This window comes from Lonchura striata, chromosome 3 (genome assembly GCF_046129695.1).
Source record: "Lonchura striata isolate bLonStr1 chromosome 3, bLonStr1.mat, whole genome shotgun sequence".
In the NCBI taxonomy this organism is placed as follows: Eukaryota; Metazoa; Chordata; class Aves; order Passeriformes; family Estrildidae; genus Lonchura; species Lonchura striata.
In genome coordinates, this window is record NC_134605.1 from 85,287,646 (window position 1) to 85,303,481 (window position 15,836).

General features: G+C 37.8%; 1 protein-coding gene across 1 annotated transcript in view; it reads left to right on the forward strand.

Annotated features, from left to right (window-relative positions):
- Window positions 1-15,836, forward strand: part of COL9A1 (collagen type IX alpha 1 chain) — a 62,001-nt gene that overhangs the window by 40,354 nt on the left and 5,811 nt on the right. Inside the window, exons 29-34 of the mRNA XM_021530152.3 lie at window positions 6,098-6,151; window positions 6,901-6,972; window positions 10,700-10,735; window positions 10,837-10,881; window positions 12,627-12,659; window positions 15,260-15,406. Coding sequence (XP_021385827.2) covers window positions 6,098-6,151; window positions 6,901-6,972; window positions 10,700-10,735; window positions 10,837-10,881; window positions 12,627-12,659; window positions 15,260-15,406 — 387 coding nt within the window. The remainder of the gene's footprint in view (window positions 1-6,097; window positions 6,152-6,900; window positions 6,973-10,699; window positions 10,736-10,836; window positions 10,882-12,626; window positions 12,660-15,259; window positions 15,407-15,836) is intronic.

Consider the following 15,836-nt stretch of genomic DNA (forward strand, 5'->3'; position numbering starts at 1 on the left):
TAGTTATAAAGTGGATAACTCAAAATAAGAACTAGGCCAATAAAAATATCTTCAGTTCTTTCCTTTCTCCTGTACCCCTTTTCTTCATTTTATTCTTGCTATAGAAGACACAGGTAGAAGTCAGGAGGGGTTGGGCTTATTCCTTGGAGAAAGAAAAAACCTTGATATTTTGCAGGATATGGGGAATTGCAATCCCCTAATATATTGGTTAAACAGCAACAGCCACATGAAATCCTCTTCACTGCCCTATTTCTCTTACCCCTGTTCTTTGCATTGCAACTGTGTGAGACAGCATGGCTGGCAGCTCCAGGAGGGTCAGAACTCCAGAGGAAAGGACATCTGGGGAAGGTCTGGGGAGATAACAAGGCTGACTGCTAATATGGCCAGCAGGCTGGTATTTGCTTGAGGGAAAACCTACATTCCTACATTTGTGTTACATTTAAAAATCATGGGGCTTTTCATCTTTTTCTACTCGCAAAAGACATTTTTGAGAAAAAATTTTTCACTTCAACTAGTGTGTACTTTTTTGAAAGGTTACACAAGAGAGCACTATCATCAGTGTCTCTGTGGGACAAATTATACTTTTGTACTGTTTGCCAAATAATTTGTAGAGTCCTCTGTCATAAACCATGCAATTTCAGTGTATTTTATTGTTAAACAGCTGTTGGAATGCAGTTGGAAGATATTGTTACTGAACAGAAGATTCGAATTTTGGCTTTCTGTGAATCTGTTTCACTGTTTCACTTGGCAGACACTAAATATTTGAAAACAAGATTACTAGCTGTAGTTAAAAACACATAGAAAACTCATGTGTTAGGAAACTTTTTCCTCACCTCTGACATAGATCCCTAAGAGAAACTTGCTTTAAAAAGTACCATTTTAGTCTATTATTGCTTTTCCTTAAAAAAAAAATCAACTTGCAACTGAGTGGGTAGGGGGAAAAAACCCTTTTGCTATTCATGTGTTCAATAAACTGGAAAAACAACTGGAGCAATGTGGAAATTTTGCATTTTATTTCTAAATGAAACATATTCTCCACTCCACTCTTGGTTAACCTTATGTTTGCTTCACATTGTTCCAACCAAGTAATTACCAAACTCATTTGTGATTTAAACCTTTCTAAGTCGGTCATCATGGCAGGTGGGCCAAGGGAAGGAATTATCAAATGTGAGAGTGTCATTCCTAATTAGTGGAATTTAGTCATGCTCCCTAAGCTGCTTAACCATTTTCTTCTATATTTTCTGAGATTTAGTAATCTAACTTAGTTTCTGTAGAAAGTACTGACCCCTGCCTCTGCTTTTTCATCCCTTGCTTTTCTTCAATTATTTAACCTATAAATTGCTAACATTTTTAGAGCTTGTATTGCATTCTGTGGTTTTGCAGAGAGCTTGTAGTATTGAAGTAATCACTTAAAGTTCAATATGTGTCTAGATAATTGAGCAAACTTGATGTATGTGCAGGCCAGTATTCATGTATGTTGCTTTGTAATTAGGAAACAATACATGTTTTCCCAAAATTAGCAACACAGACTAGATATCCAGCTGCCTAAGATTTGATACCATAGCCCCTCTGAGAGACTTCTGAGGAGCCCTGTTCATTTGGGCTGACTTCCTCTCTGGAAGTGCCTCACAATAAAAAGAAAACCTGGAGAGTACCTTGGATTTACTTCTCAAATGTCACACAACCTAAAGTTAGAGGAGAATGCTGTTTTCAGCATCTTAAATTACTTTCAGCTAAATAATTTTCTGGTCTTTAAAGATATTTCTGTCCTGCCTATGCTGAAAGGTTACTTTGGCTACCCTATGCAGTTTAGTTACAGTAACTAAAATGTAGATTTTCTATTATATTCCTTTTACATGACTGCAACTGAAATAACATGCTACTTTCTGTAGCTCTTAATGGTAGGATGAAATGTCCTTGTCTCAGTTTATATGCTATGTTTAGGAATTAGTGAACAAATGTTCTTATTATATATAAATTCAGACATGTCCCACAAGTGCTGTCATAGTTTACGTTCAAGGTAGAGCTAAAGGGGTTGGTTAACATTAGAATGTTTATAGCAGAGTCAAGAGGAAAAAGCACATATCAGTCTTGGCAGGTACTTTTAATCCAGTAAACCTAAGCCTCTGGATGAATGTGACTAAACCTTTTGACCCTGCCCAGTTCTGCAGCATGGTCTGTACAGGGTAGCACTTTTTCTGTCATGCTTGCAGACTACATATCCCAGTCAAACTTTATGAGCTCCAAGCCTCTTCACTTCTCCTGGTATCCATCCCTGTCTTCCTAAACATCATGGCCAGGTTCTTGTCTGATACTTCTTTGTTTACCCCTCCTCCTCCAACAACAACTTCCTTTGAATTTTGGGCATGATACCTACTGGATGTCAGTAGGTATCACAATGTTGGCTTCTCCTAAGCTGTGTAGACAGTAACCTGGGTAAAAAAAATGGATTTGTTATGGAGCTAGTGTTCCAAAGCTGCCTTGGACTTCAGCTAACACTGTAGACGTAGAATGAAAGATCTCTGCCCTCTAGACTTGGCCACAGTATCACTTATGAAGAGAATGACAGCTAGTGGGATGCTTCTTCTGCTCAGAGCATGGCATTGTTAAGAGGAGAGAACATTTCATGCTATATCTACTTCTTACCATTATCACGAGTAGTACAATTTAATTATTTCTCTGGCAAAGTTGCAAAGTTACATTTAAAGTCTCAGAGAAAGTTACTTGTATATTTACTCTCTATCAAATATTAGTTTACATATTTATATGCTTTTCAATCTGTATTGAGGGCCAAAGAGTCCCATTGATGCTTCTGTGGATAAATCCTTGAACTTAAATGAGTATTTCCTTTGAGATTTTGCATGACAAAAATTTCATAAGTTTAAGTCTCATAAGAATGTAGTTGATAAATGGGTTACATTTTGCAAAAAACTTTGAATATGAAGTTTAAAAAATCCAAAATGTACTTTGTTTGTTCTTCTTTACACAGATTTAATTCTCTTTGGCAGTCCTAGGACATATAATTAATAATATATAACAAATTACTTATAATTAATAACAATTTTTTAAAGTAAAAACCATTAAGTAAAGGGTCATTACAGTATATGCTGTGGATTACATCTCAAGTGATTCTAATTATTGTTTCAATTATCTGGGCAACCAAGTGAGATGCCAATTACCTGGAATGTATTCTCATTCTTATTATTTTTCCACTCAATTGGTGAACAAGAAATCAGTAAGTCAGTGAAACTCTCTTAGCATGAGATTGCATTCTGTAACAGTGAGAATTCTACAAAAAGATCAAGTCTTCAAAATTTCAGTGAGGATGAAAACCTCACTGAAGGTTAGTTAAAGGAAGGTCAGCTGTAAATACTGTAAGATCATCTTATGCATGTTAGGTTAAAAAGGTGAATATAACAGATCTGTGAGAAAGACATTAAATCTTTAAACAAATTGAACAGTTCAGCCATTGTGCCTTGAAACAAAGAGAAGGCAAATTTTGTGGTAACCAGAGTTTAGCACAGGATCTGTGGAAGGGCTGCATCCTGGTGGTGTTCAGATTGCAGTGCTGTGCTACCATTTCACTCTTACCCTTTGCATGTGCCTTTTCCTAGAGGCATGGAATGTTCACCAGCATGGATACAAGCCTGCCTCAGCTCACTCTGAACTAGAGTGACTTCTTTCCCTCTGAAAGCGTTTCACCTCTAGGAAAAGTACAGATTCTGAAGTGTGTCAAAAGTGCATAAAACCATGCAGAGTCTGGTAGTCTTTTTTGTTAAAACCAGTGCAGCATGCCTGTTGGTTTGTGGGTGGCCTGAAGCTATGTGCTGTTACACAGAGGGCTGCTGTAGAAGGAAGGTAGGCTGAAGACAGGGCCAAACCGCCTCTGCTCTAATTCCTGCCCATAGTGATTTACAGCACAGAGGAACATTTCATCTGACCAAGAACAGATATCAACACTTGAACCAGCTGTTACAGAACCCTCCTATAGGCTGTGGGGAAAATGTAGGTGCTTCTAGGACATGAATTATGTTGCATTTTAAATGTTTACATGAGGACATTTCAAGTTGCCTTTTTTTTTCATCAGCACTATGAGGAAGCAGCTTCCTATATAACCTATCCTAGGGCCATTTTGGTCTGGTGTAACTTGGAGGAAGCATTTCAGTCTTTCTAGTTATGCTAGGGATGGGATTCTTCATTCTTTGGGTTCCAGTTACTCTCTTACTTGCTAAAACACCACTGCAGATCTTTCAGTGGTGGCCCACAGTTTGAAATAATTTGTCCTTACAGACATAATGTCAATGTTTACAAGGAAATACTATGCATTTGTATTCTGGTCTTCTGTAAACTAACCTCCTTCTTCGCCTCCTTAGAAAAGCATTGTGTTAGACAAAGTGCTGGGCTGTGCATTTGACAAAAGAATTTTTTCCACAATTGAAATAAAATGAAAGTTTTTCTTGAATTTTGTGTGACCAGCATAACTTTTGCTGTGCTTAAGAGGTTTATTATAAGATTTTAACTGTCTGAAGATTATACTGCTTTTGTTTCATCTCTGTAAAGCAATGACTGTTACGAGTCATGAATGACTGTTATGAGTTTCATGAAAATGATATGAGAAACAAGTTTCTAATGTTGATCATAATTGTGGTCTTCATCTTTCCTGCATCAGAAATATAGCAGCATTCCAGGTCAGAGATGTAGTCAGAATTTTGTAATTAAATAAAATTTTAATGCATTTTCTGCATTATAGGATGAAGGTGAGTTAGGAGACATTTTTCCTTTTCTAGACGCTTTTCTATGTTAAAAAAAAAAAAAAATGGAAAGTGCTTTAAAGTAATGGACATTTTTAACACCGTAGGATATTTTGAAGGAAATTAATTGAAAAGTCTGTTTATGTTTGGTTCTAGCTTTCCTAAGCTTGTGTGAGAAATTGTCATTGCATTTATGTCCTAGTGTAAAAGGCCATGTCTAACATCTCCTTTTATTAAGTACGCCACAACATTTTATAATATTGTTTTTGTTATGAAAAACCCCCTGTATTTAAAATTATCCATTGCACACAGCACTAGAATGCTAAAATCTGCTTTAATCTAAAATTGCCTATGTAGTTGTAAAATAGTTTATCAACTTGAATAACTAATAACTTAAATTCTTGACATTTTATGATCTTAAATGTTGAATCTTTCTTTTATTGCAAATAGCAGTGAATTTAAAGAGTTTAATAAGTGAGACCTAAGCTTGTGTTGGGACATTGTTTGAATTTATCTGTCCAGGGATATGTCTGTACATTTGAGAGTAAAGCTATAAAACTTATTGAGTTGTTCTGCAAAGTTTAATCATAAGAGACAAAATCTTTTGAGAAAGGTACTTTAGCTCAAAAATTGTTTAAAGTCTTTGCAAGTTTGGCTCAATGTCAGATTTACCCAGAGTATCTATTCAAATGGCTGCATTAAGAAATGGAATTGTAACACTAATGTGAATATGATGATCTGAATGGATAAACATGCCTGAAGGTATAAAGATGCAGTAAAGCACATATTTATGCTTATCACTATTATAAATGGTGACTTTCAAAAGTTACCTCTCCCTATAACACTCTAGACTTTTTTAAAACCTATATGAGTTTGTTAAGCATTACTTCTGTATTCACTTTTCACATTTGTGCATTGGGGATCAGGTGCTTTAAATATGTGGTCATATAGGAGTTCAGGTGATGAACCTAAGCAGAAGCCTAAAGTTAAGCATGCTTGCCAGAGCTGTCATAGTGAAGTGATTGTGCTTGTCACAGGTAACTCTCAGGTGTGATCCCATGAAGGGAACTTAATTTTGCTTAATCACTCAACAAAATTATTTACTTGAATAATTTAATGCCAAATAAAGGTTATATGGCATTGTCAACTAAAAATGTTTACTCAGAAAGTTTCACTGGTTTTAATGCCTATGGTATTTTTGCACCATGAAAAAGAAGTTTCAATTAAACCCAACGGCTAAGTAGTGTAAATCACTTAATATTAAGGAAAAAAAAAACCCATACTTTATTCCCAGATCACAAGAAGAATTCCAGGAAATAATATTGTCCCTCTATTTTTGCTTCCAGGGCAGCAGAGGGGAGACAGGTCCTGCAGGTCCTCCAGGTTTACCGGGGAAGTTGGTAAGCAGTTTATTTCTATATTCAGTACTCATGTTTACTTTCAAGGAGCTATAGTATCATCTGAACTACACTTACTCATTTATCTATGCAGGGAACTGAAAATAACATTGAAATGAGTGGTGGTTCAGGTTCTTTTTCAGTCCTCTGTGACTGTGCTAATATTAGAAAATACTGCTTTAAATTACATGGAGATGTGTGTGACTTTTTCTTCTACTTGATAAACCCATGAATCCTATGACATGCAAAGCTGAGTGGCACACTCCTGTGTGGGCTCCTGGGAACAGGAGCAGTGAGAGACTGGCTTTCTGCTAACAGCTACGTGAAACTAATGAATGGAGCACATTATGAATGCCACCTTTTACCAGAGTTCCAGCAGTATTTACACAGAATCAGTCAGAAGCATAGCTGGGGAGGTCTTGGCTGAAAGAGCCTACTGTTACAGAGGAATGTGCAAATCGCAGAGTGCAAGATCTTGGGAAGGATTTTTAAGAGAACCAGTCTGTCGTTGAGGGACTGGGGGGTAGAAAACCCTGTAAGTAATTTCTGTTGTGATTGTCAGCAATAAATTCCTACTAAGATTCTGTTTCGAGTGCTGTACTTTGGATCAGCCCAATTTGCATCAGGTAATCCTCTTTCATCAAGCTAAGTCTGTTCTGGGAATCAGGTTCTGCCCTATCTGCTTCAGGGTATGACCCTTGTTCATTCTATACAAGATTGGTGAAGTTTACATCCTTGGCTTATTTTCACAGGGTCCCCAGGGGAGTATTGGACTTCCTGGACTGCCTGGTCCTCCAGGCCTTCCTGGTGGTAAAGGTGACCGGGTAAGAAATGCACTCATACATGCAGTTTGGTATCAGGAGTAAACACAACAAGTTGAGCACTGTGTTCAGTTTTTCCATGAATTAATGTCTGTTTTCTTGTTTTGTATGTATATATTTTAACTGCTTCAAAGTGGTGCTCTCTGTGCCCATTAATTACTTGTAGCTCATAAACATGTACAGGAAAATTCTTGACAGTGCCACTTAAGGGAGAGAATAAGATTACTGGTGTAAATATTCTTTTGGTTTTTAAAATTTGAGTTATTTAAAGGCTTAAGTCATACTGAAAATCATTGACACAGCCAGATATGAAATGGTCAGTGGGGGTCTGTGGTCACTGTAGAACTTTGCAACTTCAACCCTTACCTACAGTAGTATGTCTTAGGACCCGCTATGGAAATGCACATGTTAATGCAACTATTGATACAACTATGTAGACATGCAGAATTACAGGATATAAGCACTTCAAGTACTTTGTTGAGAGGGAAAGATTGGGCTCTAGGGCCCAATAACTGCAAAATATATTGTGCTTTGCTCAATATATGTTAGTGAAGACAGTACATAAAGCCAGAGATGTTTCTTATCTTCTCTTGGCTATAGGAGACTGCAAAGGATGGAATTCACTTGCCAAACTTCTGACATCCTTGATATAAAAACATTAAGTTCTCTACTGTGTCTTCCTTACTTGAGGCATGTATACATCAGTATTAAATGAATTACACTTGTGAAGTGCCTCTTACATCCTCCTGACAACCAGGGGACTGTTGGACTGTTAGTCAGACATGGGCATAACTGCTGTAGGATGTCTTAGCTGAACAGAGGAATCCTGCCCTTGTGTATCCTAGTGTATGTCATAGGATTTCTGGATAGGGATGTCTGTTGTTTTTGGCAGGTTTTTTAAAAAACACTATTCAGGTACTTAAAAGCAATCTTCTAAGTCTTTGATGTTGTTGAGGTTCTTTTTTTCATGTTTGTTTGGTTTCTTTTAATGCTGAGATCAGGACATGTTTCTAGTCAAATGTAAGTATTGACATAAAGCAGTCTGTTTTATTAGATTGGTAATGATTCATATTTTAGACTTCTCCAGAGGGAGATTGAAGGTATTGAGGAAACAAAGGTAGAAGGAAAATACCTATCATTTGTTGCAGTGCTGACAACCTCCCTCCAAAGGTGCTTGATTTTGCTCATTTGCCATATAAACTGTCTGGATCTCTAGGATAAATAGTAGAATGTGGATGCTGTAAACAGACCTGGAGAGATCCAGGCTACAGCCAGGAGGTTTCTGAGTATCTAACTGGCAGATGACACTAACTTACACCTGGACCTTTTTTGAAAACCTGGGATCAGTTTAATGCTCTGTGCAAACACCTTAAAGTCCAAAGTGTTATGCTACGAATTATGCTTTTTAGCTCTCCACTTCTATCCTTGACTCACATTCTATTTTTCAATTGCACAGAGGTTGGAGTGAATTTTCTGTGGCATGCTTAGCATGGCTGCAACATTGCCAGCAGCTCTGACCTGCAGTATCTCTTCCAAGTCACAAGCCTGGAGAGCATTGTGCCACTCTATCCTTCTTCTTCCCTTCAGCTTTTGCAACTGCACCATTCTTACACAACCAACCTTGTCAGGTTGGAAATAAGAGTCTCTGTAGCCTGTTAACTCCAATCTTTGGGTCAGCCCCTTCTAGGAGTAAATTCTAGGCTGAAGTATCCTTTTTTCACTTTCTGATTTCAAGACTTCATGATTTTGTACACAGGGATACTATAAAGTTCTGTTGTGTAGTTTATCAGCATGGTAAGGGTTGATGCAAATAGCAGCCAGAAGCCAATAGAATTCATGGATTTGATATATCAGTAGTCATTCTTGATCCTAAAGCTGTTAAATATTGTGTACTACCTGTTGGCGTCTTGTCTACATGCAGGTGATGACCACTTAAAGAATAAATCACCACCAAAGATACCACCAGAATTATTTTTACTGAAGTAATATGTAAAAGTGAGAGCTGACAAAGTTCAATGGATATAATAATGATTGAATATTACAAGTGTAGTATCATGTGCTAATGGCAGGGTCGGTGTTCCTGTTTCCACGCCCACATGGATCAATTCTCCCCATGTCACCCTGTGCCTGGGTGGGTTCTCAGGTTAGAAAAGGAGGACACAGCCTAGGTCTTTGCCTCCTTTGGAGCCTGAAGCAGACTGCCACTAGTTTGGGTGAGGAGCTGTGTGCATCAGGCACACAGCTGGCATAGGCTAGCAGAGAGAGCAGTACAAAGCAGCATGAGAGCAATGGCTTAGGCTTCAGAGCATCTGAGGGCGTGCTTGTGCCCATGCGATACAGATAATGGCCAGACCCCAGCATTCACCACTTAGGCTGCTTCTGAGTCAGGTATTTTGAATTGATTTCCTACACTTGGCTCTGTCTATTGTAGTCAGTTAAAACAGCACCAAGCAAAGTGCCACTGGCACTGCAACATGATCCTTTGTGCTGCTAAGTAGTTAAAGTAGCCCCTGGTACAGTTTTGGATCATGCTGTCAGGCAGTTTTGCAAAGAGTTCTTGAGTATGATTTGAGAGGGACTTTTGCAAAACAGATAGACAGTAAAGTGAGTATTTTCATAGTTTGACATCTTGCCTTATTTCCTCCATTGCAATTTTTGGAGTCAATGTAGTATTGATTCCAGTAGTTTCAGTTGTGATTTTTATATTTGCTTATACAAACATTGCAGGATGGGCTCACAAAAGCAATATTTTCTATGTCAGCTTTATCTACTGGCAATTTTATTGCTCTAAAGAAGAGTAAGGGGAGAAAAAGAACCCCCAAAATAATGTTAGAATGGAAACCAATGTCTTTTTTTGTGTAATTGGGAAACAATGTTGAGAACACTTCAGACAAAATACTTTCAGTGTTGTATGTCAAAGTCAGAATGTAATGTGAATAATTTACTATTAGCTCTTCATCTTCAAGAACATTGAGAACATGTCAGAATTTATTAAATTCTGTAAAAGCTACACCAGTCTGTATGCCTATATCTTATGTGAATTAAATGGATCTCTGAAATGGGAGAGAATGCTGCATCTCTGTCTGTTTTGCAAGCACCAGGATTATCACTCACAGTTATAGTTCATTTGCAATGCCTGTCCTTGAACAGACTGGAAGGAATATTAAAAGGATGGTGTGACTGCTTTTCTAACAGAATACAACTACAAAAAGATTTTCCTAAATGATATACTGTTCTGAAAACTTAATAGTTTTGCTCTAGAAAAAAAAAAAATGTTTGAAATTAAACAGCACACAGGACAAGATTGTGATTGTACTTGTAGATGTCTCTCTGCTTTTCACACATTAGCAGGGCAAGTATAGCCTATAGCAATATGGAATATATAATGGTGCTAGAAAAAGTGGTACACTTACTGGATTTATTTATTTATAGCTTCTAAGCAATTCTCAGAGCAGCCGTGTAGCAGCTGCAAGAGCATTTGCCATGTAAAGGGGAGATGTACCACTGGACAGTCAGAATTGGTACTGTACAGTGTGGTAGTGGATTATATGTTTCATACTAGTACTTCACTCTCTCACATAACTTACATAGAAAGATTTAACTGCTTTCATTGTAATTCTTAAAAATTTGCAGCTTTATAGGATTAAATAACATTTAGTATGCTTTAGAACCTGAACTTTAAAATTCTGAAGACTTTTTTAAAAAAAAAAATTAATCTTTAACCTTTTAGGGTTCGGTGGGTGAACCAGGACCTAAGGGTGAACAGGTAAGTCATGTTAAAGATCATGAGACTTGAAAATCACAGTACCAAATGTTACATAATATTGACTAAATCTGAAGACTGAAGTACATCTTTCTTTGATATAGGGTGCACCTGGAGCAGAAGGAGATGGTGGAGAAAAGGGTGACTTAGTAAGGCGCTTTTTTTCCTTTACCTGATATAATATTAGTTGTTGTTTTAAATTAAAAATATAAACTATTGTTGGAGTGCTTCGAGCATTATGTTTTCATCACTGAAAGGCATATTTCAGTTTTATACCAACTGGCCCTTGCAAAGTACAGCAGTTCTATTTGCCTAATTACTCAATTCCTGCTGTTTGGAAAGCACTGAAATATACAGATTATGTTAGGTGTACAGTGTAGTACAGACTGACTTGAAAAAAAAGGATGTGTCTGTGTTTGTATGTAGATACAGAAGAGACATCTTCTAGATATAGAAGAGTGTTTATGTATAAAAATATTTATATGCATGCATACACAGGCACACAAATTCTTGGTGTTTGAGGCAGTGACGATGGGCAAGTAGTTTAATTCAGGTGAAACAGGAGGAGAGTTAATAAATATCCTTAATGACTCACACTTAAAGGAAATATTTTTTATTGACTTTCTCTTTGGAAATATTATTTGCAACTGGCTGTTAGAGAGAGGAAAAAGAGGAGAGGCTGTGGCACTGTGATATTGCATCTATCTATCTATCTATCTATCTATCTATCTATCTATTGCCAGGAGTATGGCATTTTGTGAATTGACATTGGTAATGCCTGGGTCCTGCATCCTTGGGTAAAGAGGATTTGTTTACCTGCCAAAAAAGAAACCCACGGGTCCAGTGGCTCCCATGGGGTCTCATCCAGCAAAGCCAGAACTGATCTTTCTAAGGGAAGTAAATTGCTCCCTGTTCAAAGAATGGTAGCCAGGTTGTATCCTGGAAATGAGTGTATTTTTCCCACAGGCTGAGATTTGAAAGGCTTAGTGAGATAGATGTCCAGTAACGGAGCATTACAATCACTGTACAGATTCCCAGGAAGCAATATTATGGGTTGTTTAAGTGTGCTGCAGCTAGTCTGGTTTTAAATGGATAACAATTATTTCTATTTCAATTATGGCGTATTCATATGACGTATTCCTTTGACTGGAAACCAGTTATTTCACCAATGACATTTAGGAACTAGGAAAGTACAGTTTACAGAAATTATTCTAAGTTTCTTCAGTGTTATGCTAATCTATTTCACAGGTAATTACAAGATTTTGAAAGTTTTTTTTTTTTGTTTTAAAGTTGAGAGGAAAATCTAAAAATTCCTGAATAGTGGGATTGCTATTCTCAGTCAGGTGATGGAGGGATTTTGCTGTTTTTGAAGCCAGGAGAAAGACTGCTGGAAATAGGAAGTTGTAGGGGCTTTGGCTTCTTCACAGAACTTTAGGTAGTTTCTGTTGCAGTTTTTCAAGCACTAAGCACAGCACCAGAACTATCCATAGTTCTGTCACTTCATAGAAACTAGAAAATCCTGGTTAAAAAAATGCTTCTTTTATAGGTTTCCAAGAAATCTTCTATCTAAGATTGTCCTGTGATGTAGCTGTGTTTGAGAGATTAGAGCCATGTGTCTAATTCCAAGGAAAGCAATACAAAACCAATTATAACAAACATGCTTTTTCATCTGAACCTTATGGAAAGTTTTTTGAGAAAAGAATTGTACGAAACCCACTCAAAATAAAGGTTTAATTCTCAAAGGAATTGTAGCTGTTTGTGGGGAAATTTTGCATAAATCAACTAAATATATGAAATTTCTTTGTATATTGAAAAATCATTGTGCCATATTTACTGCATTTGTAGTGTCTGTGGTAAGTAGACTATCTTCTAATATAGTTTGTCTTCTTTTTAGGGTGACATGGGACTACCAGGAGCAAAGGGAACTGTAAGTATAACGAATAGCATTGTTACAGAAATATAGAGATCTAGTAGATCATATAGATGGCTTTCTGATTTAAGGAAAGAAAAATGCAAATAACAAGCTGACCTCTTTATTCCAGTTAAATGGAATGAGTTTTAGCAGCTTTTCTTCTGTTTAAATTTTGAATACAGTTAATATTAAAATGAATTAGCTTTGAAAAGGAATTAGTTTCCTGGATTCTAACTCCATAAAAGAGAAGCATCATTCAGCAGAAGTTTTCTGGCCAACAAAGTATTTTTTTTCAAGAAAATGAATGCACCCTTTGTACAGTAGGTGCTGGATAGAAAGGAGGCTCAGTGCAGTGGCTGCATGCCACTGTTAAAAAGCTGGATTGTGATGTCTGTGACACTAGAAGTATTTATAGCCCAGCTTCCTTTATTTTATTTTTATTGTGTTTTTATCTTATTTTTATTTTGTTTTGTTTTGTTTTATTTTACTGCAAAATGACAACTTTGATGTGGAAGGTGAGTGGGATCCTGTATGTCACATAAAAAAATAACTAGAGAGCTGAATTCATTATTTTATTTCAGGATGACTGAAGAGTTGGATTGTTACAGCATCTGAAAGTATGAGCTGTGATACTAAAATACCAATAGTTCTCCTTATGGGGAGCTGAGGCTGAGCATAACAAAAAAATATTGTACTTGTGTTATTAGTGTTTTGGGTAACTTTTGGGCTAAGCAAATGAAAATTAAAGATTATTTACTGCTGATGAAGATCATACAAGAAGGACATGAGGAAGAGATAGGTTAGAAGAGAAATCTGAAATTATATCCACCTAAATTTTTCAAATTCTCTTGTGTTGATGAGAGCCTAGGGTGCTTGCCATCTCAGTGAGTACCGTCACAGGAATGAGTAATCTATCTGGGAACATGATAACTCACCAGTCTGAGGAAGAAAGGAATGATGGCTTCCCAGTTGCATAGTCCATAAAAGCAATTATTCTGTCTTCTTAATGTATCTATCAAAGCATAAGATGTCCTTTGGGTTTTGTTCTGACAGGGACAGCCACCGGCTGTCTGGGATTAGCACAGCTGGAACCAAAATGGTCCCATCTTGTGGATTTAACTGATACCACAGCTGAGTAATTTATTCTTTAGTATCTCTTTCAGAGGGTGTTACTCTCTTTTTTTTTTTTTTTTTTCCAGTAGATTTGGGAAGTCGTTAGTATGTAGGATTTTTTTTTCCTGCTTGTTTTGGGTTTTTTAGGTGGAATTTTTTTCTTCTTTTGTACCATATTTTTCTTTGTTATTTCTACTATTGGTTATTAGAAGTAAATTAACTTGTATTGAAAGCAACTGTGATGGTTTGATCTTGACTAGACATCAGGTATATACCAAAGCTATACTCCCTTCCTCAGCTGGCCAAGGAAAATACAACAAAAAGTTCATGGGCCCAGAGAAGAGGCCAGGGAGAGTTCCCTCACCTGTTACAGTCATGGCCAAAAGAGACCTGGGGAAATTAACTGATTTGTTACCAAACAGAGTCAGAGTAGGATAATGGGAAATAAAAAAAATGGGAAGTACCTCCTCCCCCGCCTTCTGCACTGACCTCAATGTCTTTAGAATTGGTCATTTCAACTATTCTCACCCTGCTCTTCTCTGGATGCAATTATTTCTGGGCAATAATTTTTTCCTCCTTAAATATGTTATCCCAGAGGCTTTATTATCATCAGTAATTGGCTTGGCATTGGCCAGTAGGTCTGTCTCAGAGCTGGCTCTGCTGGACACAGAGGAAGCTTTCGGCAGCTTCTTAGGGAGGCCACACCTGTTGACTCCCTGCTACCAGAACATTGCCACTCAAACCCAATACAATAATTCAGAGGTGCCTGCTGGAATAGGTCTCCCTCTGCATGATATTTAATAACTCTTAGTTAAATTACTGGAGCAGAAGCTATAGCTTTGTTTACTCAGTGTACTTAAGTGGACATATTGACATAGTCACATCAATAATTTCATTCTCCAGGGTCAGGGATAGCTTTCTACCCCTTCCCTGAGTGAAATAAGGCAGCATTGCATCTGTTCAGGCAGTTTGTCAATGTCAGTTGGTGTGAGGATGTTCCTTCCCCTCTGCCAGCAAACTCCAGCATAGGCCCTAGAACTAGCTCTGGCTCTGGCAGAGTAAACAAAGCAAAAATGCGTGTTCCCAAACAGCCTGGGGCTACACAGTAAAGGCTCACACCGTGGTACCCTCTAGAGAAGGACATGAAAGGCATTTGGAGTGAGAAGGGAGCTGGAATTTTCATACCTTAAGCAGAACCTAAGGTCTAGAAATGTTCCATGTTAACATACATGAGGGTGGAGAGCCATCTTGAGGCACATCACTATCCAATTTACTTATTTTTATGGAGTAGATTATTTTTCCACTTCTCCCCTGTAAGAGTACAGACCTCTTAAAATTCATACAACTACTGACTCCAGTTGCTTATTAAATAAAAAAAATATATATATTGAAAACTGCATTTTGGCAGTAATTTCTTTGCATTTGTGCTCCTGTCACCATTTTGATGTCAGAATGAGTATATCACTAGTACAGCAGTCTATTGAAATTCCTCTCTTTGCCAGGTTGGTAATCCTGGAGACCCTGGTTCCCGTGGGCCTGAAGGAAGTCGGGGACTGCCTGGCATGGAAGGGCCACGTGGCTTACCTGGACCACGAGGCTTGCAGGGTGAGCAGGGTGCCCCAGGCCTGCCTGGCAGCGAAGGTCCAGCTGTAAGTAATGTTTTCATGACATTGGTATCTTTTGAACCTTTATCCCTCACTCACACTGCTCCTTGTTTTACATGCGCATGTGCCAAACTGAAGTGCCACAGCAGTCTGAAGTACAGTGTGCCTCTCATCAGACAGAGGTGCACACCAGAGCAATCCTGGGCTGTCCATAGCTGCATCCTTGGGGCCCCAGCTTTCAGTTCAGCTCTGTTTTCTTATGCCCACCCCACCCCTGTAGTGTGCATGAAACCAAACTGTGTTTGATACAAAGGAGCATCACTCAGACTTTACCTCGCTAGTTAAGTTGACATCAGCTGGAATAGTTGCACTTGCAGGAGCTGGGACACCTCTTAGTGACTCATGGACTGTTTTTGGTTGGGATACAGTTAAACTTCTTCATAGTGGCTTGTATGGGGTTATGTTTTGGATTTGT